This window comes from Lichenostomus cassidix, chromosome 24, assembly GCF_008360975.1.
Source record: "Lichenostomus cassidix isolate B80296 chromosome 24, HeHo_3.0, whole genome shotgun sequence".
In the NCBI taxonomy this organism is placed as follows: Eukaryota; Metazoa; Chordata; class Aves; order Passeriformes; family Meliphagidae; genus Lichenostomus; species Lichenostomus cassidix.
The window spans coordinates 2,519,645-2,534,525 of NC_139504.1; the positions used below are offsets into that span (position 1 = coordinate 2,519,645).

The 14,881-nt window shown below is 51.1% G+C and overlaps 1 protein-coding gene across 5 annotated transcripts in view; it reads left to right on the forward strand.

The window, feature by feature from the left end:
- The window catches only part of LOC146427470 (protein CEPU-1), a 347,801-nt gene that overhangs the window by 297,771 nt on the left and 35,149 nt on the right, over positions 1 to 14,881 (forward strand). For all 5 annotated transcript variants that reach the window (XM_085081651.1, XM_085081654.1, XM_085081650.1 and 2 more), the window contains one exon: positions 601 to 833. In XM_085081651.1, the coding sequence (XP_084937777.1) occupies positions 601 to 833 (233 nt within the window). The remainder of the gene's footprint in view (positions 1 to 600; positions 834 to 14,881) is intronic.

Here is a 14,881-nt window from a genome sequence, read left to right on the forward strand (position 1 = left end):
GAGTTGGCAGAGGGGACAAATGGTTGGATGCTCAAGGTTTCTTTTTAGAGGTGTGTGTCAGAGCTGGCTTTCTCCAAAGATAAATTTTCCTCGCTCCTTTATGAAGCAGCACAAGCTGCTTTCCCGGCACCACTTTGCATTTCTTTGTCTGGCTGCAGGGATGTGAAGGTCTGTGGAGATAATGACAAGTGGTAGGTTTAGGCAGGAGGTAACAACCTGCACCCCCCAAAAAAAAAGTGGGCTCAGGATGGAGGTTTCGGCTCAGCTCTGTTTGTCTGGGAGTTTGCAAGCAAAAGAATAAATGGGAATGGCAGAGTGAAAGGCTGGTGCCGGGTGGCTCTGACCTCCCTGCATCTGAAAACTGTGAAGCTGTTGGGCAAATCTGCGGAGCCGCCGGTTTAGATGGATATCAGTGCCCTGAGCACCGCAGGGAAAGTGCTGACCTTGTCCTCTTTGGACACTGAAAGCACTCGGTCTCTGAAAGTGCTGCTGACAGCAAAGCTAAAAATAGTGCCTGGAGGACCAGGAGGGCTGGGAGGGAAGGGAGGGAGAGCACCCAAGAGCCACACACTGATGGGTCACCTCTCTGCCTCTCCCCAGGTGCTCCGTGGACAACCGGGTGACCCGAGTGGCCTGGCTGAACCGCAGCAGCATCCTCTATGCCGGCAATGACAAGTGGTGCTTGGACCCTCGGGTGGTGCTCCTGGCCAACACCAAAACCCAGTACAGCATCCAGATCCAGGATGTGGATGTGTACGATGAGGGGCCCTACACCTGCTCCGTGCAGACAGACAATCACCCCAAGACATCGCGTGTCCATCTCATCGTGCAAGGTAAGAGGAAGGGGATTTACAGAGGGGTTGGGCTTGGGGACTTTGCTTTCTGTTTCTTCAGCCCTGGTGTCTTCTCCTCCCATTGCTCTTATGCTGAACATGTGACATGTCTTGGTGCAAATGTAGAGGTTGATCCATAAGTTTGGAGTGTCCCAAGCTGGGTAATGAATTTCACAGAATCACAGAACCTGCTGAATTGGGAGGGACCCAGAGGGATCACAGAGTCCAGCTCCTGGCCCTGAACAGCACCATCCCCAAGAGTCTCACCATGTGTCCGAGGCTACTCTCCAAGTGGTTCTTGAACTCTGTCAGGCTTGGTTTTATGCAGCTTTCCTGACATAATCCCAGGGCTCTGGTACAGGCAGCTCTGCCTCCTGACACATTCACTGGCAAAGCCGTGGCGCTGTTTGTTGTTGTTGTTTTTTGATGTTTTTTTGTTTTCCAAGCTGGAGGCATTGCTTGAAGTAAAACTTGTGTTGGGGGAAAAGAGAGAGCTGGCAGATTTGTGTGCTTTGTGGGGGTGTGTGTGTGCCTAGCAACAATATGTGTTTGTGTGTTGAAATTTTGGAGGAGGAAGAGGAGGAAAAAGGCCAGCACAGGGTGCTTTAGCACTTTTGGTGGCTAAGTGGGTGCCTAGGTGTGCTCTTCAGCAAGTGTGTGAGCACACGTGGCTCTTGAGAGGGGACAGACAGGTGTGGCCACCTGTGGTGGTCAAGCAGGTGAACACTCATGAAAGATAGATCCCATGTGGCAGGACATGAGCTGGGCAAGAGGGAACCTCGTGGAGGGACACACGGAGCCTGATGAGCTCTTAGCCTGGGGGAAGATTAATGGAAAATTTCTAATCCCTTGCTAGCAACCGTTTTTTTCCCTGCTGCTTCTTCTGTGATTTGGCCAGGAGCCCTCTTAACATGACACACCAGCTTGAGTATTGGAATCTCGTCTCGGGCTAATTTTCGAATGCTGATGGGTGTATTGATTTGGAAACAAGCTGGGTTAAAAAGGCATTGGTCTTGTACACAGAGTCGGGTTGAGCTAATCCGCCGTCGATATTCCAGGCCTGAGCGCTATTGACAGCCTAATGAATAGAAGTGGGGAAAAAACCCAGACTCAGGGCCTTTATTTTCCCTCTTCCCTCCCTTTTCATTTTCCCTTTCCTCTTCAAGCAATCAAGCCAGCTAACCAGAGCTGGACTTTCTCCATCTCCATTAGCCGCGGAGGGGAAGCGGATGCATTGCCAGCCCGGGTTCTGGCTGTTTATCTTGCAATCTCTTATTACCTGCCCGACTTTCGTAAGCCAAAGTCGATCACCAGCAAGTTCTGAAGTCGCTATCAGATGCTGGGGTGATGCAGGACAATTTCTATCTGTTCTCTTCTGATTCCCGTTTCCTGACCTAAATTCCCTGAATCACCAGACATCCAGGCCCATCCCTCCCGTGTCTTGCTGTATCATTAGGAAGAGATATTTGGGTGCTGCAGGAAAAGGTCAGAGCTTAACTCCTTGCAGCAGTTAAGTACAGGATGATTCAGTGATGGGCTCAGTGCTGTAATGTGCTGAAGATCCTCGTGCTGCCGGCAGAAATTCCGGCTCTGGAGAGCGAGCCCCCTAATTTGAAGAGCTGTTCTTTGGCTCACCCAGCCCTTTCTCAGAGCAGGACATGAAAGTGAATATCATGTCCAATTAAAGGGAAACCTGCCTTAATGACCTCCATGAAAATTGGACTGGGCTGCCAGGATTAACTCTCCTGCCTCGGAAAATGGGCCCTATAAATATGTATTCTGGAGTAATCCTGTCCGAAACGACATTCAGTTTATGGGAAGTGGTGCTTATCCCCCTTCCTAGGAGGAAGCAGGGCAGATTTCAGGGATGTGCAGGTTCAGCACATGGCTCTGGGACATTTTGCCCCTTCCTGCAGCCTGATAGGGAAGGAGAAGTGGTGAGAGGAGGTGGGAAAGGGGTGTCCCCTTTTAAAGAGGTTTAGCCAGAAAGAGGGAGGTGTGCAGGTTGCTCCAAGCAGGTCCTGACTTTCCCCTTGCTGCACCAGGAAAGGGCCTGGGGGCACAGCTCTGGAAGCAGGAGCACTCCAGCCTCTCAGGATGCAATTAAATCATGCCCTGGGGCCGGCTGCGCTCTCCAAAGGGACTGGCTGAGGGGGGCAAGGAGCTGTTCCCCTTCCAGACAGGATTCCAGCAGCCTGCTGCTGCCCCAGGCAAGCAGGATGGGTGCATATCAGCCAGGCTCAGACACTCTCAGCCTGTTGGATGTTACTGCATCCCTCCTTCTCCCCAGGTTCAGGGCATATCGCTGGGAAACAGCCATGGATGGAGGATATCCGTGTTTTTGGCCAAAGGCTGCTGGAGGGAAGCAGAGCTATGGGAGGGGGAAAGAGCAGAAAACAGGAGAGGGATGAGGTGGGAAAGGAGCTTCATGTAGGGTATGAGGGTTGGGAATGATCCCCAAGGAGAGAATCAGGTAGAAACACCCGGAACTGATGATGCCCATGCTGCAGCAAGGGGAGAGCTGCACATTTATTTCTAGGTTGGCTCTATTGGATGGCCGAGATCCCAAAATAGGTGGGGAGAAGGCACCTCAAGAGCTAATTTAGCCTGTCCCCCTGCAACCAGGCAGAGTTGCTGCCAAGCACATGTGAAAGCTATTCTTGAAAATCTTTAACAAAGCAGGTTCTTCAGTCTCCCCAGACAATCTATTCTACTGCTTTGCCACCTTTTTAATTAGAAAATGTATAGCTAATATCTAACTTAAACCTTCTTTGTTGCAAATGAAGTGGAGTTTTTCTCAGCCTATTCCCAGCGGATGTGGGGAACAATTGATCAGTGTCCTCTGTAATAACCTTTTGCTTTTGGGAAGGTTGTTATCCTGGTGCCCCTTAGCCACCTTCTTTCTGAAACCATCCTAGCTCTGTTTCTCCCACTTTTCCTCATTGGCCAGGCTTTCAGAAACACTTGTCAGTCTTGAAATCCTGGTACAAAAGGGAAAAGGTGATTGCTGCTGATCCAGGAATAGCAGGTCGGTGCCTCTGTGCTAATGTGGGACAAATGAGCTCAGCAGTGAGGCAACAGACCCTTGGCACCGAATGCATCAAAGTTCAGACCTGCTATTTTGGGGACAGCTCTAAATGGGGTCAGGCTGGTGGTGCCAAGTTGATGTGAGCCAACAACAGAGCTGCCAAAGGCACAAGGAGGTTCTTAGCACCTGGATCTCTCCTGGAGAGATGCCCCCAGATTACAGACAGACCTAAAAGGAGCAGCTCAGGGAGCATCCCTGTCATCTGCAGGGTCTGGAAGGTGGTCCTGCTCCTTCAGCACTCATTCCTTTTCATGAGGAGTTGCTGTAAGACCAGACAAAGCAGCACTGCCTGTGTTTGCAGAAATCTGCTTTGGACCTTGGGGAGAGTGAGGTGTTTCTGGGCATAAATCCCAAAGAAAAAAATCCAAGGAAGCCCCACTAGCAATAGACAAGCTGTGAACTTGAAGTGAGGTGGAAATCCAGAGTGCAAAAGAGGATTTATGCCCTACTGACCTCTGAGGAGCAATGCTTTCCCTTCCTCTCCTCTCCTGTATCCCACTCTGGTCTCCTTAGCGAGTCCTACTTCTTGCAGCAGCATCTCAGGCTCAGCCTCCCCCTTCTCCCTGCTCCCTGCAGGACATTTCAGCTATTTAAGCCATTCTCTGGGTTCCTGGGTTTAAAGGAGAGAGGGGAGGGAGGAGGAGAAGGACGATATCTGGAAAGCTCTTATTTGTATTGATAATAAGCCGTCTCCAATGCGTGCCTGCAAAACACTCCCACTGCCTTGTAAGATGCATTAAGGGAAGCTGGCCTTATCTCAGCGCGGGAAATGGACTTGGGGAAGGAGGCACGGAGCCTGCCAGAGTTTAATCTCACTTAGGCACACGAATTTGCATGATAGAAAATGGTGGAATTTTAGTGCTTAAAAAGAAAGAAAGAAGGAAAAAAAAAAAAAAGCAAAAGCAGGCAACTGGGGGATATTAGCGCTTTCCCTGCTTCTTTATCAGTTTCTCTGGCCCTATCTGGCTCTTGCTGTTGTCACTGGAGCAACTAATCACCCCTCCCCTTTTGTTTGGTGTAAATGAGTTTTCCCCACGCCTTCCCGAGCCCAGGTTAATCTTCAAATCCCTGCCTTTGTCTGGGAGTTAATTACCTGCTCGGCGGAGTCGGGGGGCTGCGGGCACAGGTGGCAGGGGGTGGTGGGGGGCAGAGGTGGCAGTGCTGGTGGCACCTGTCCCCACGCAGGGAGCAGCGCTGCCAAGGTCTGTGCCGGCGAGATAAAGCCACCAGTGGGGCTGCAGTGCCCGAGCCGGCTTTGTTTCAACCACCAAACTCTGCCCAATTAATTTTCCTTTGATGCCACAAGCCTCTTTCACTCGTGGGACAACAAGAGGAACTTTTTGTGGCTGTTTTTCTGGCTGGGTGCATGGGAAATGCCTTCCTTGTGAGCAGAGTGGCCAGGAAGGCTCAGTCCTTGTAGTCATCGTTACCTGTGGGGCTGAGCGTGTCCCCTGTGCCACCAATGCCACCAGGTCTGGGAGCAAGAAGTGACAAAGGGATTTGCCCACCAGTGTCAGAGGATGTGCAGACATTGGTCACGTTTGAAGCCATGGGTTGGAGTTTCACACTGGGAAAGATGCTCCCCCTGCTTCTGGCACAGATTTACTGGTGTGTCCACACATTTCCCCCCGTGGGAGCATCAGTTCCTTCCAGAAGCTAAAGCAGGTTCAGATAATACTTTCCAAAAGGCATGGAGGAGCTGGGAGAGTCTACCCAAAGTAGTGGAGGGGAGGAAACCAGCGACACGGGATGGAAATCCTCCCTCGCTTCGCCCTCGCTCTCGGCTCCTTTGACTGATGCATTCCTTCCCCGTCTCTCTTTTGTTGCTAATCACAGTCCCTCTGTCAAAGCATCTTCGCCTTTTGTATCAGGGCTGCTGTGGAGGACTGAAGGTCTCCCACACGCTCTCATGCCCTGGCCTAGTTTTTGGCTCTTTATCCTTGTTTTGCTTTGCCCTCGGGGAGCATCTCTTCAGGTCCCACATCCATTACTGCCCCTGGATCTCTCCATCTCCCTCACCCCTCCGGATCCCAGCCCTGGATTCTCCAGGATGTGCTTGTCCACGTTCCCCTGTGGAGTGGCCTCATACCCGGCCAGGCTCCCTCCAGCCTCCCCAAAGTCACTTGACCTCTTTGCAAATCAGTTTAACATCTGTGAGGCAGAGATAATAATTGTCACCTACTTCACAGGGGGGTTGATGAGGATTAATTCATTAATGTCGACAGAGGTCTTTGAAGATGGAATGCGCTATCTGAGAGCTAAACGTTATTATTAATTAGCAATTATATCGTGGGGCGGGAGCAGGGGGGAAAAGAGACTCCAGAGTCTGTGCTGTGGAAGAGTTTGCTCTGGGCTCACATTCTGCCCTTGCTGCAGCTTTAGGCTGCCCCAGTTTCATGTCCGTGCTGCTGCTGGAGGGAGCCAGGCATGCTGCATCCCACTGGGGATGTGTCCCACCGTGCTGCTCCTTCCTGGAGCCTGCTGGTGTAAAGAGTGGGAGGGGCCGGGAGGTGAGCAGTGCTCGAGTGAGTTAATATTGTTAGAAGAAGGGCAACGTGGTAATGGAGAGATTGGGATGAAGGGAAAGCGCAGAATCCTAGAGTGGTTTGCGTTGAAAGGGACCTTAAAGCTCATCCTGTCCCACCCCGTGCTATAGGCAGGGACACCTTCCGCTTTCCCAGGGTGCTCCAATCTCTGTCCAGCCTGGCCTTGGACACTTCCAGGGATCATGGGTCAGCCACAGCTTCTCTGGGCACCCTGTGCTACCCCAGCCTCATTGTAAAAAACTTCTTTGTATCTACTCCACATCAGCCTTTTTCAATTTCAAGCCATTTCCTCAGGGCATCCTCCGTGCTTCTCTGGCACCCCAGCAATGTAAGTGGGCCAGGCATTGCCAGGCCCATGGGAGGATGTATCATGTTCCCGAGGAGAAATAACTGGCAGGAGAACGGAGCCAAAGGGAGGAAGATTCAGTGATTCACAGGACACACAGACCAGCTTCATTTCCTTCCTGTTTTTCCTTCCTGTGTGCACCCAGGCTGTGGCTAATTCCTGTTTGTCTCCCCAGTGAAGTTCTAATGCTGTAGTCCCATGTATCACTCGGTTCCCTCAGGCAGTGCTGACAGGAGTCCTTTGTGGTCCCCTCCAGATGCTGGGGACATTCCCACCTCCAACATCCCGGTGGCTCCGCTATTGCCATCCTTCTTGGCTCAGCTGTGTGCGCTTTTGTGGCAGCGAGAAGAGCTCAGTGGAACTCTCTCTGCTACTCCCTCAGAGCTGCGGAGGTCACCCTCGCATCACCCCTCTTCTAGAAAACAAGAGTCTGCTCCTCTTTGAGCCTTTTGGAGTAGTGAGCTCCCGGCAGCCCCGTTCACCCATCCTCTCCAAAGCCTTTCAGGGAGAGGTCACCCGCCTCACCCAGAGCCATTCAAGAGTGACTCCGCTAATCCCTTCCGCGGAGCGGGTGAATCTGGGAGGCCAGCGGTGCCGGCAGCTCTCCAGGCAGGCAGGACTGGAGTTGCCTGTGGCTCTCCAGCTGCACAGCAAGTCCCCGTTCTTCCCCGTGGATTTTCCAGCCAAAGGGTGGCACAGCAGCACCCAGGATGCACGTCAGGCATCTCCCACCGCCGCGTGTGGTTTCCAGAGGAGCGTTGTTATCAGCAGCGTGATAAAGCCGGTGGGGGTTTAATGAGGTCACTGCAGTTTAATGTTACTGCAGTAATCTCTTTTGTTTTACTACATTAAAATATTTGTGGTGGAACGGTTGGACCACTGTAATGTGATATCGCTACCTTAATGTTATTGTTGCCACGGCAACACTAATGGCAGCTCAATAACATTATTGCAATTTAATCTTACGACAATAAAATTAAGGCTAGAACAGTGAGACCTCGACTCTGTAATGTTACTACAGTAACAGCATTGTTATCGTAACCGCGGGAGCGGAGTCAGCCCGTTGTAGTGTAACAGTGGTACCAGCGCTTTGTTGTTACTACAGGAACACAGAGCATCCGCGGCAAATCACAGCAGGGGATGAATGGGAGGAGACGTCACCGGTGCTACTGCTACCCTGGGGCTGTCAGCATGGGGAGGTCATGCTGTAATCCCATCACTTATTCATCTAATTCCTCAATTGTGGTGTTTTTATCGGGGTCTGTCCTCTTCTCCCTCCATTGCCGGAGCTCTTTGGAGCGGGTCTGTTGTTTTAGCGGCAGTAACTCTGCAGGGAAGGATTTAAAGCACTGCCTCCATCTAGTTCCAGATCCTTCTGCCTGGCGTTTTATAGCATGTGGCTGTTATGGAGTGATAACGTTTTATATTTATATGTCATCTTTCAATGTGAAGGATCCCGGCACAAGCTACAAATTACTGCCGTGCTGCAGGGCCAGGCAGACAACCCAGCATACGCAGCGTGCCAGAGGAGGGGTTTCATCCAAGGGCACTGATTCCTGTGCAAGTGAGAGGATCCTTTGCTTAGAGGATTTATCCAGAGTCCCCCAACTTTGTGAGATGGGGCAGGGATCTTTGTGCAGCCCAAGCCATGTACCCCAAAAAGCACCTGCCATCGCTGGCATGGGTATGGGCAAAATTCCCTCCTTTCCCAGCTGGCAGCATGGTTTATATCAGGGCTGGAAATGCAGTGGGGGGACAAGATGCAGGTGACATCTCTGTGCCATGCAGGGGCTCGCTGCAGTTTTCTCCAGCCTCCAGGGGAGGGAGGCAGAGCTGCTGATCTGTCCCCAGCATCGTGGAGCTTCCCTCATCCTGCCCAGGCCCCACGATCCTGGGGATGCACACTTGCCGTGCCCAGGGATGTGTGTGTTTGGCCCAGGGGTGCACTCTTGCTGTGCCCAGGGATTCATGATTGTTGTGCCCATCTGTGAGCTCTTGCCATGCTAAGGGATGGGCACTTTGTGCCCAGGGTTGTACTCTTGCTGTGCCCAGGGATGCAGGTTTGCCACAGTCAGGGATGCACTCTCGTTGTCCCCAGGGATGCACATTTCTCTTGCTCAGAGCTGCATCCTTTCCACCGCCCGGGCTGCACACTCGCTGTGCCACCACACCTGCCAGCCAGGCTTAATGTCCCAATTGCCCACTTGCCCACATGAACTACCCACACCTCCTCTCCTGCTCAGCAGGCAGGAATTTTCCCTCTGCCTTGAGCCCCTGTGCTCCCTCCCAGCTTCTCAGGAGATCTCCATCCCCAGGCAGCTCTTTGTCACTGAATTTAGGGCTGTCACTGCCAGCCCACATTCCCCCAGCCCAACCCAAATCTGGGCCTGCTCAGTGCAGCAGCTGCTCTGCTCCCCTTGTGCCTCAGCATTTGATCTCTCTCCGTGGGTATTTGGATTCTGACCACCGCACTAATTCCTTGTTTGTCCTTTAATAAAAGACCCGTGAGCTCCCCTTGACACCGGAGCTGGAATCGCTGGGACCTGGGGCGTCCTGCATGCCAGCTCTTTGTGGCAATCTGGTTCCACATCCATCCTGCCAACCTGGCTCCTCCGGGGGTTACATGTTTGAAAACACGAGCAGCAGCTCATCTCCCATTCACTGTTTTTCTCCATCATTTGCTTTATTAAATATTGATTTTCTGTTGCATTATTAAACCTTAAGTCCCGAGCATAAATTCAGAGTTGATACTTTAATCTGGCTCTTCTTTTTGGCCTTTAGAACTGATTTTTCTGGCCAGTCTCTCTGGAGGCGATTCCAGAAGCAAAAACCTGTTGCAGAGGCTTGAGGAGTCAGAGGACGAAGCAAAGGGCTCTTCCCAAGGGATTTTTGTCTGTTTGGTGTAGTCTTTGCCATGAAGGTGGCATCCGTGGGGATCCTGGCCTGCAATCCTGCACAGACCTTGAGTGAAGGGAGGTTGGGGAGGAATCAGCCAGGCTTTTTCAGGGAATTTTGTACATGACTGGCTGCGGGAAGGATATAGCTCTCTTTTTTTGGTAGCATGGAGTGACTGCAATCTGGAATGGGAATTTAGCCTGGAGCCAGTGCGTGGGCAGGGTGGCAGTGAGGCATCCAGCCCTCCACGTGCCTGGCTCTGCTCCCTAGGGCTCTCTGCCTTGCTCTGCCAAAATTGCCCTGCTCGGGAGCAGGACTCTGCCCAGGAAGGGAGCCACAGATGGCAGTGCCTTGTCCTAAATGTGTTCCCTGCTCCTGGGTGGTGCTGCACAAATCTGTGCTTTTCCACCCTAAAAATCCTCAGCGAAACCAGAAATGGCCTTGGCTAAAACTGCAGGCTAAGCCAGAGGGATTTGGGTGGTGGAAAGCCACCAGCAAGCCAGGAGCAGTGCAAGTGGCCACCAGCACATCCCTGATAGCCACGGTGGGTCACACTGACCCTCACCACAGTCCTGCTCTCCTCCCATTCCCTATCAGAGAGCTGCACACTGCCAGTCCTGCCAAACCCCACGCTGCCAGCAACCAGGTGTCTGAACATGCTTCCAGAGCCAAGAGAGATCCACAGTCAAAAGGGAGGAGGGGAAAGCAGTGTGGCAGCACCGGCAGGTTCAGGAGGATAAAAAAAAAATTAAGAAAATTAGAAAAGAGAAAAAGCAGAGGGAGGTTTGCAAATGGCTTTTGTATCCTCCATCCAAACGGGGCATGGAACCTGTGCCTGGCAGCTGCTGTGCTGAGCAGTGATTTAAAAGCAGGATCCCAGCGGCAGGGAGAGAGGCAGAGGGGTAAGCAGATGTGAACGCAATGCTGGAGATAAAGGAGAGGCCAAGGGAACAGCTGCCGAAAAGCTGCCCAGCCCTGCTGCCTCTGAGGGCTAGAGAACCTCCAGCAAATATCCCCAGGCTTGAGGACAGGCTGGGGGGAGGTCACTGGGAGAATACAGGGGGAAACTGGGTGGGAAATGTGTTTTTTTCCACATTGTTTCTGCTTGGGTTTTGAAGGAGAGGTGGAAGTTGGGAAGAAGGAGCTGCATTGAAACATTGGGAGAGTTGTGATTTTATTTTCCTTTCTGTTTTGATGCTGTAATGGAGAAGAAAGAGATTTAGAAAGACAAGGAGAAGTGGGAAGTGGAGAACAAAAAGAAAAGGATCTTTGTAAAAGATGTGGAAATGTGGTCTTGAAAGATTTCTGGTTTGGGTTTGCTGGGTCTGCTGTAAGACAACAGTGAAATCCCTTTGTCCTGTCCTTCAGAAAGGAGGTGGATTTGTTCCTTAGTCCATAACTGGATCTGTGGAAGTGATTAGCATAGCCCCACTGGGTGCAGAGGACAGGGTGGGGAGGTCTGCTTGTTCTGGGTGGATCTGTACCCTCATCTCGAAGGAATTCTTCCCTGTGAGGGTGGGGAGGCCCTGGCACAGGGTGCCCAGAGAAGCTGTGGCTGCCTCTGGATCCCTGGAAGTGTCCAAGGCTAGGCTGGACAGGGCTTGGAGCACCCTGGGGTAGTGGAAAGTATCCCTGTCCATGGCAGGGGGTGGAATGAAATGAACTTTAAGGTCTCTTTCAACCCAAGCCATTCTAGGATTCTATGATTCTGTGATTTTTCTGGGTTATTGGTCCCAGTAGTAGAGATGCCCAAAAGATTTCAGCTCTCCTTTTTGGAAGGATCTTGTGTAATTACCTGTGCAGGATTTAGGATGAGGCAGGGGAGACCACAGACCCCATGCTGGTTTGCTGTCCTGTGTGAGATGAGATGAACAGGTCTCAATCCACCCTCCTCTCTGCCAAAATCTCCAATCACTGAGCCCCACAGCCAACAGACTGCACAGTTTGTGCCTGGGGCTCTCCTTGCCTGGCCCAGCCTTGACACAAGGCATCAACAGAGATGTCTCCTCCATGGTTTGCCCTCCTTGTAATCCCTCCTCCCCCCAGCCAGCCCGAGAGCTTCAGCCTTTGATCCTCCTCCTCTTTTGCAAACACTTCTCCCCGCTTGTGAAATTAAATCTCTCTCACAGTGATTTCCTTCTCTATCTTTTCTTTTTGGCCGAGTCTGTCTGAAATATTCTCTTTTTTGCTCCTTCAGCAGCAGGGCTATATAATTGATGGCCTCGCCAAGCTTTCTGCACTGAACATTAAACCCTTCCTGCCTCGGCTCCGACCGGAGTTCATTACTTTCTGAAAAGCTCTGTTGTCTGTTTGCACTCAGATGATTGTTGTTGTGGAGGGGAGGATGCTGTCGGCACAGAGAGAGGAGGAGGGGTTGGATTTGGCCAGGGCTGCTTTGTAATCAAATCCTGCTCCCTTTAGAAAATTTTTGAGTGGAAAAGACCTCTTTTAGTAAAATTGAAATGTGGTACACTCCTGAAGCTGAAGCACAAAACTCAGGGTCTGAATTAGTGCAGCAAAAGGTTGTCTGGCTCTCGGGGCAGCAGGAAAATGCTGCTTTGCAATATTCCCCAGCTCAGCACTGGGCAGGAAGGAACAGAGGCTGCTCCCATCACCACAGGCTGATTTCCTGGGATAGCCATTTATTACCACACCACCTTTCCCAGTGAACCTGCTGTGGTCATTCCTTCCAAGCCTCTGCATCCCTGGAGCTGCCCTGGGAAGGATGAGCCCCGTGGAGTACTGGCAGGGTCCCTCCAGCACCATGGTGTCCTTGTGCTGGAGCTGGGAGTTACCATGTGTGTTTTTACATGATACAAACAAAGCTGAGGGTCACCTTGTGTGTTTTTACATGATACAAACAGAGCTGGGAGTCACCATGTGTGTTTTTACATGATACAAACAGAGCTGGGGGTCACTCTGTGTGTGTTTTTACAGGATACAAACAGAGCTGGGGATCACCACGTATGCATTTTTACATGATACAAATTGAGGTGGGAGTCACCATGTGTGTTTTTACATGATACAAATTGAGCTGGGGGTCACCATGTGTGTTTTTACATGATACAAATTGAGCTGGGGATCACCATGTGTGTTTTTACATGATACAAACAGAGCTGGGTGTCACCATGTGTGTTTTTACATGACACAAATGGTGCTGGGAGTCACCGTGAGTGTTTTTACATGATACAAACAGCTGGGGGTCACCATGTGTGTTTTTACATGATGCAAATCCTTCCTGCACCTTTCAGCCTTTCCTGGCAAGACAAAGTGGTGCTTTCTGTGCTTTGCCCTATGCTCACGATGCTCCTGGCTCCCCGTCTGCCTCCGTGGGCTTTCCACACTTAAAACACAGCAAGGCTGAGGTGATTACAAGGATTGGAGATGCAGCGACACTTCCCTGCCAACAAGTAATTGATTTATTAAAGACATTACAATACATTCATGGTTGAGCGTAAGAGTTTCCTTTGAACTCGCTCAGAAATCCGAGGGGATTGTGCCTGTTTGCGAGGACCGCGGGCAGAATAAATCTGGGCTCCCCCATCGCCTCCCCCCTGCGCCGCCACAATTTCATTTCCCTTTGACTGGCGCGAGTAAATATCACAGCTCGACAACTCCAGTCCAGTGACTGGTGTGATCCAATTTAATAGCATTTAAAAATTCAAAGTGATTGTTAGCCAAATGGAAATGTAAGATTTCATACCCAGCCTGCCTTGGGGAGGAAAGGGAGAATTAGGGAGGGTGCGGGGGATGTAGACAAATGGACTAGATAAAAAATAATGGAAAGTAACTTAATTAAGAGGCTCGAGTCAAGTTAAAAACAGTAATGATTTTGAATCGGAGAACCACAGGTATTAAAAATGAAAGGGGAAGAGGAAAGAAAGGAGAGGAAAGTGTGGATAAAAAGCCTCCAAAATGATTAAATGGGAGGAAAAAGAGGCATAGGAAGAATGGGGTAAAAATAGTCCTGCCATGAAAAGCAGGAGCACATGGGGAATAGACGGTGCTGGTGATGAGGCTGGGCATTAGGAAGACAAATAGGGAAATTAAGAATGCTCTGGCGGGGATAATTCCCTGTGGCTTTTCTGGCATTCTCGGAGGCACGAGTGTGGCCGAGAAGAAGGCTCGAGGGCTTTGTTTAGGAGAAGCAGGAAATGAAGGAGCAGTCCTAATGGGAAAGGAGAACATCCCCCGCGTTCTCCAGGCGCATCCCTAGCCTTCCCTTGTGGGAGCATCGCTCCCTCCTTTCCCTTCGCTTTTAGCTCCATCAAATGTTGCTTGTTTGGGCTGAAATTGGGTATTGGAATTTTAATTGCCCCTCTGTGTACAGGGATATGCGGCTCTGTCTTGATGGCCTGATGACTGATTTTTAACTGTGGTGCTCTCATTCCGTGCAGCCCAATGGAAATACCTGCCCTGGCAGCCACCCTCACTCCCCCTGTGCCTTTTTTCCATGGTTTTCCAAGCTCCACAGAGCCTGAAAAGCAGGTGCTGCAGAGCGTTGATCCGAACAGGCGCTTCTGGGCCATTTGATCTTTGGGTCTCATTCCTCCATCCGTAAAATGGGAATAATAATGCTCCCTTATCTCCCAGGGCATGCTGATGGTAGGGATAAACCACATATGAAGGTGTGGGAATGATGGTGAGCATCATCCCACAGACTCTGGATTGCTGGTATTTGCATTCCTGCTTGTTCCTGGCAGTTTGGCCAAGCTTTGGGTTGATCCCCTTGGTTTGGGGCAGTTGTGAGTTGGCCTAGAAATGTGCCTTGGGATAGGATGATGGACCAGATATATTCTGTGGAAGGGGTGAGGAAGGCTGGGGAGCTCCTGGAGCCCCAGAAGGAGAGCCTGAGAGAGCAGGGGCGTGTAAAGAAATGATTTAGGGCAGTAAAGAATGGTCTGGAGCATCTTTGGGAAGGTAGACCTGCCTCTGTTGGAGTGATGGACATCACAAGAGATGTGTTCCTGTGGGGAGAGGAGGAGTGGAAGCATATGGAGGCAGGAATCACCTCACCTGTGGTTCATTTTGAACTGCTGGGTCTTGCTGACCTCCCACTTCAGGAGCTTTGTTCTCCCACTTCACAAGCCCTGCTCTCCCACTCTGTTCTCCCAAACAGAGTCTGGTCATAAGTAGCAGCCTCCAGACCACCTAATCAGACAATAACTGGGCT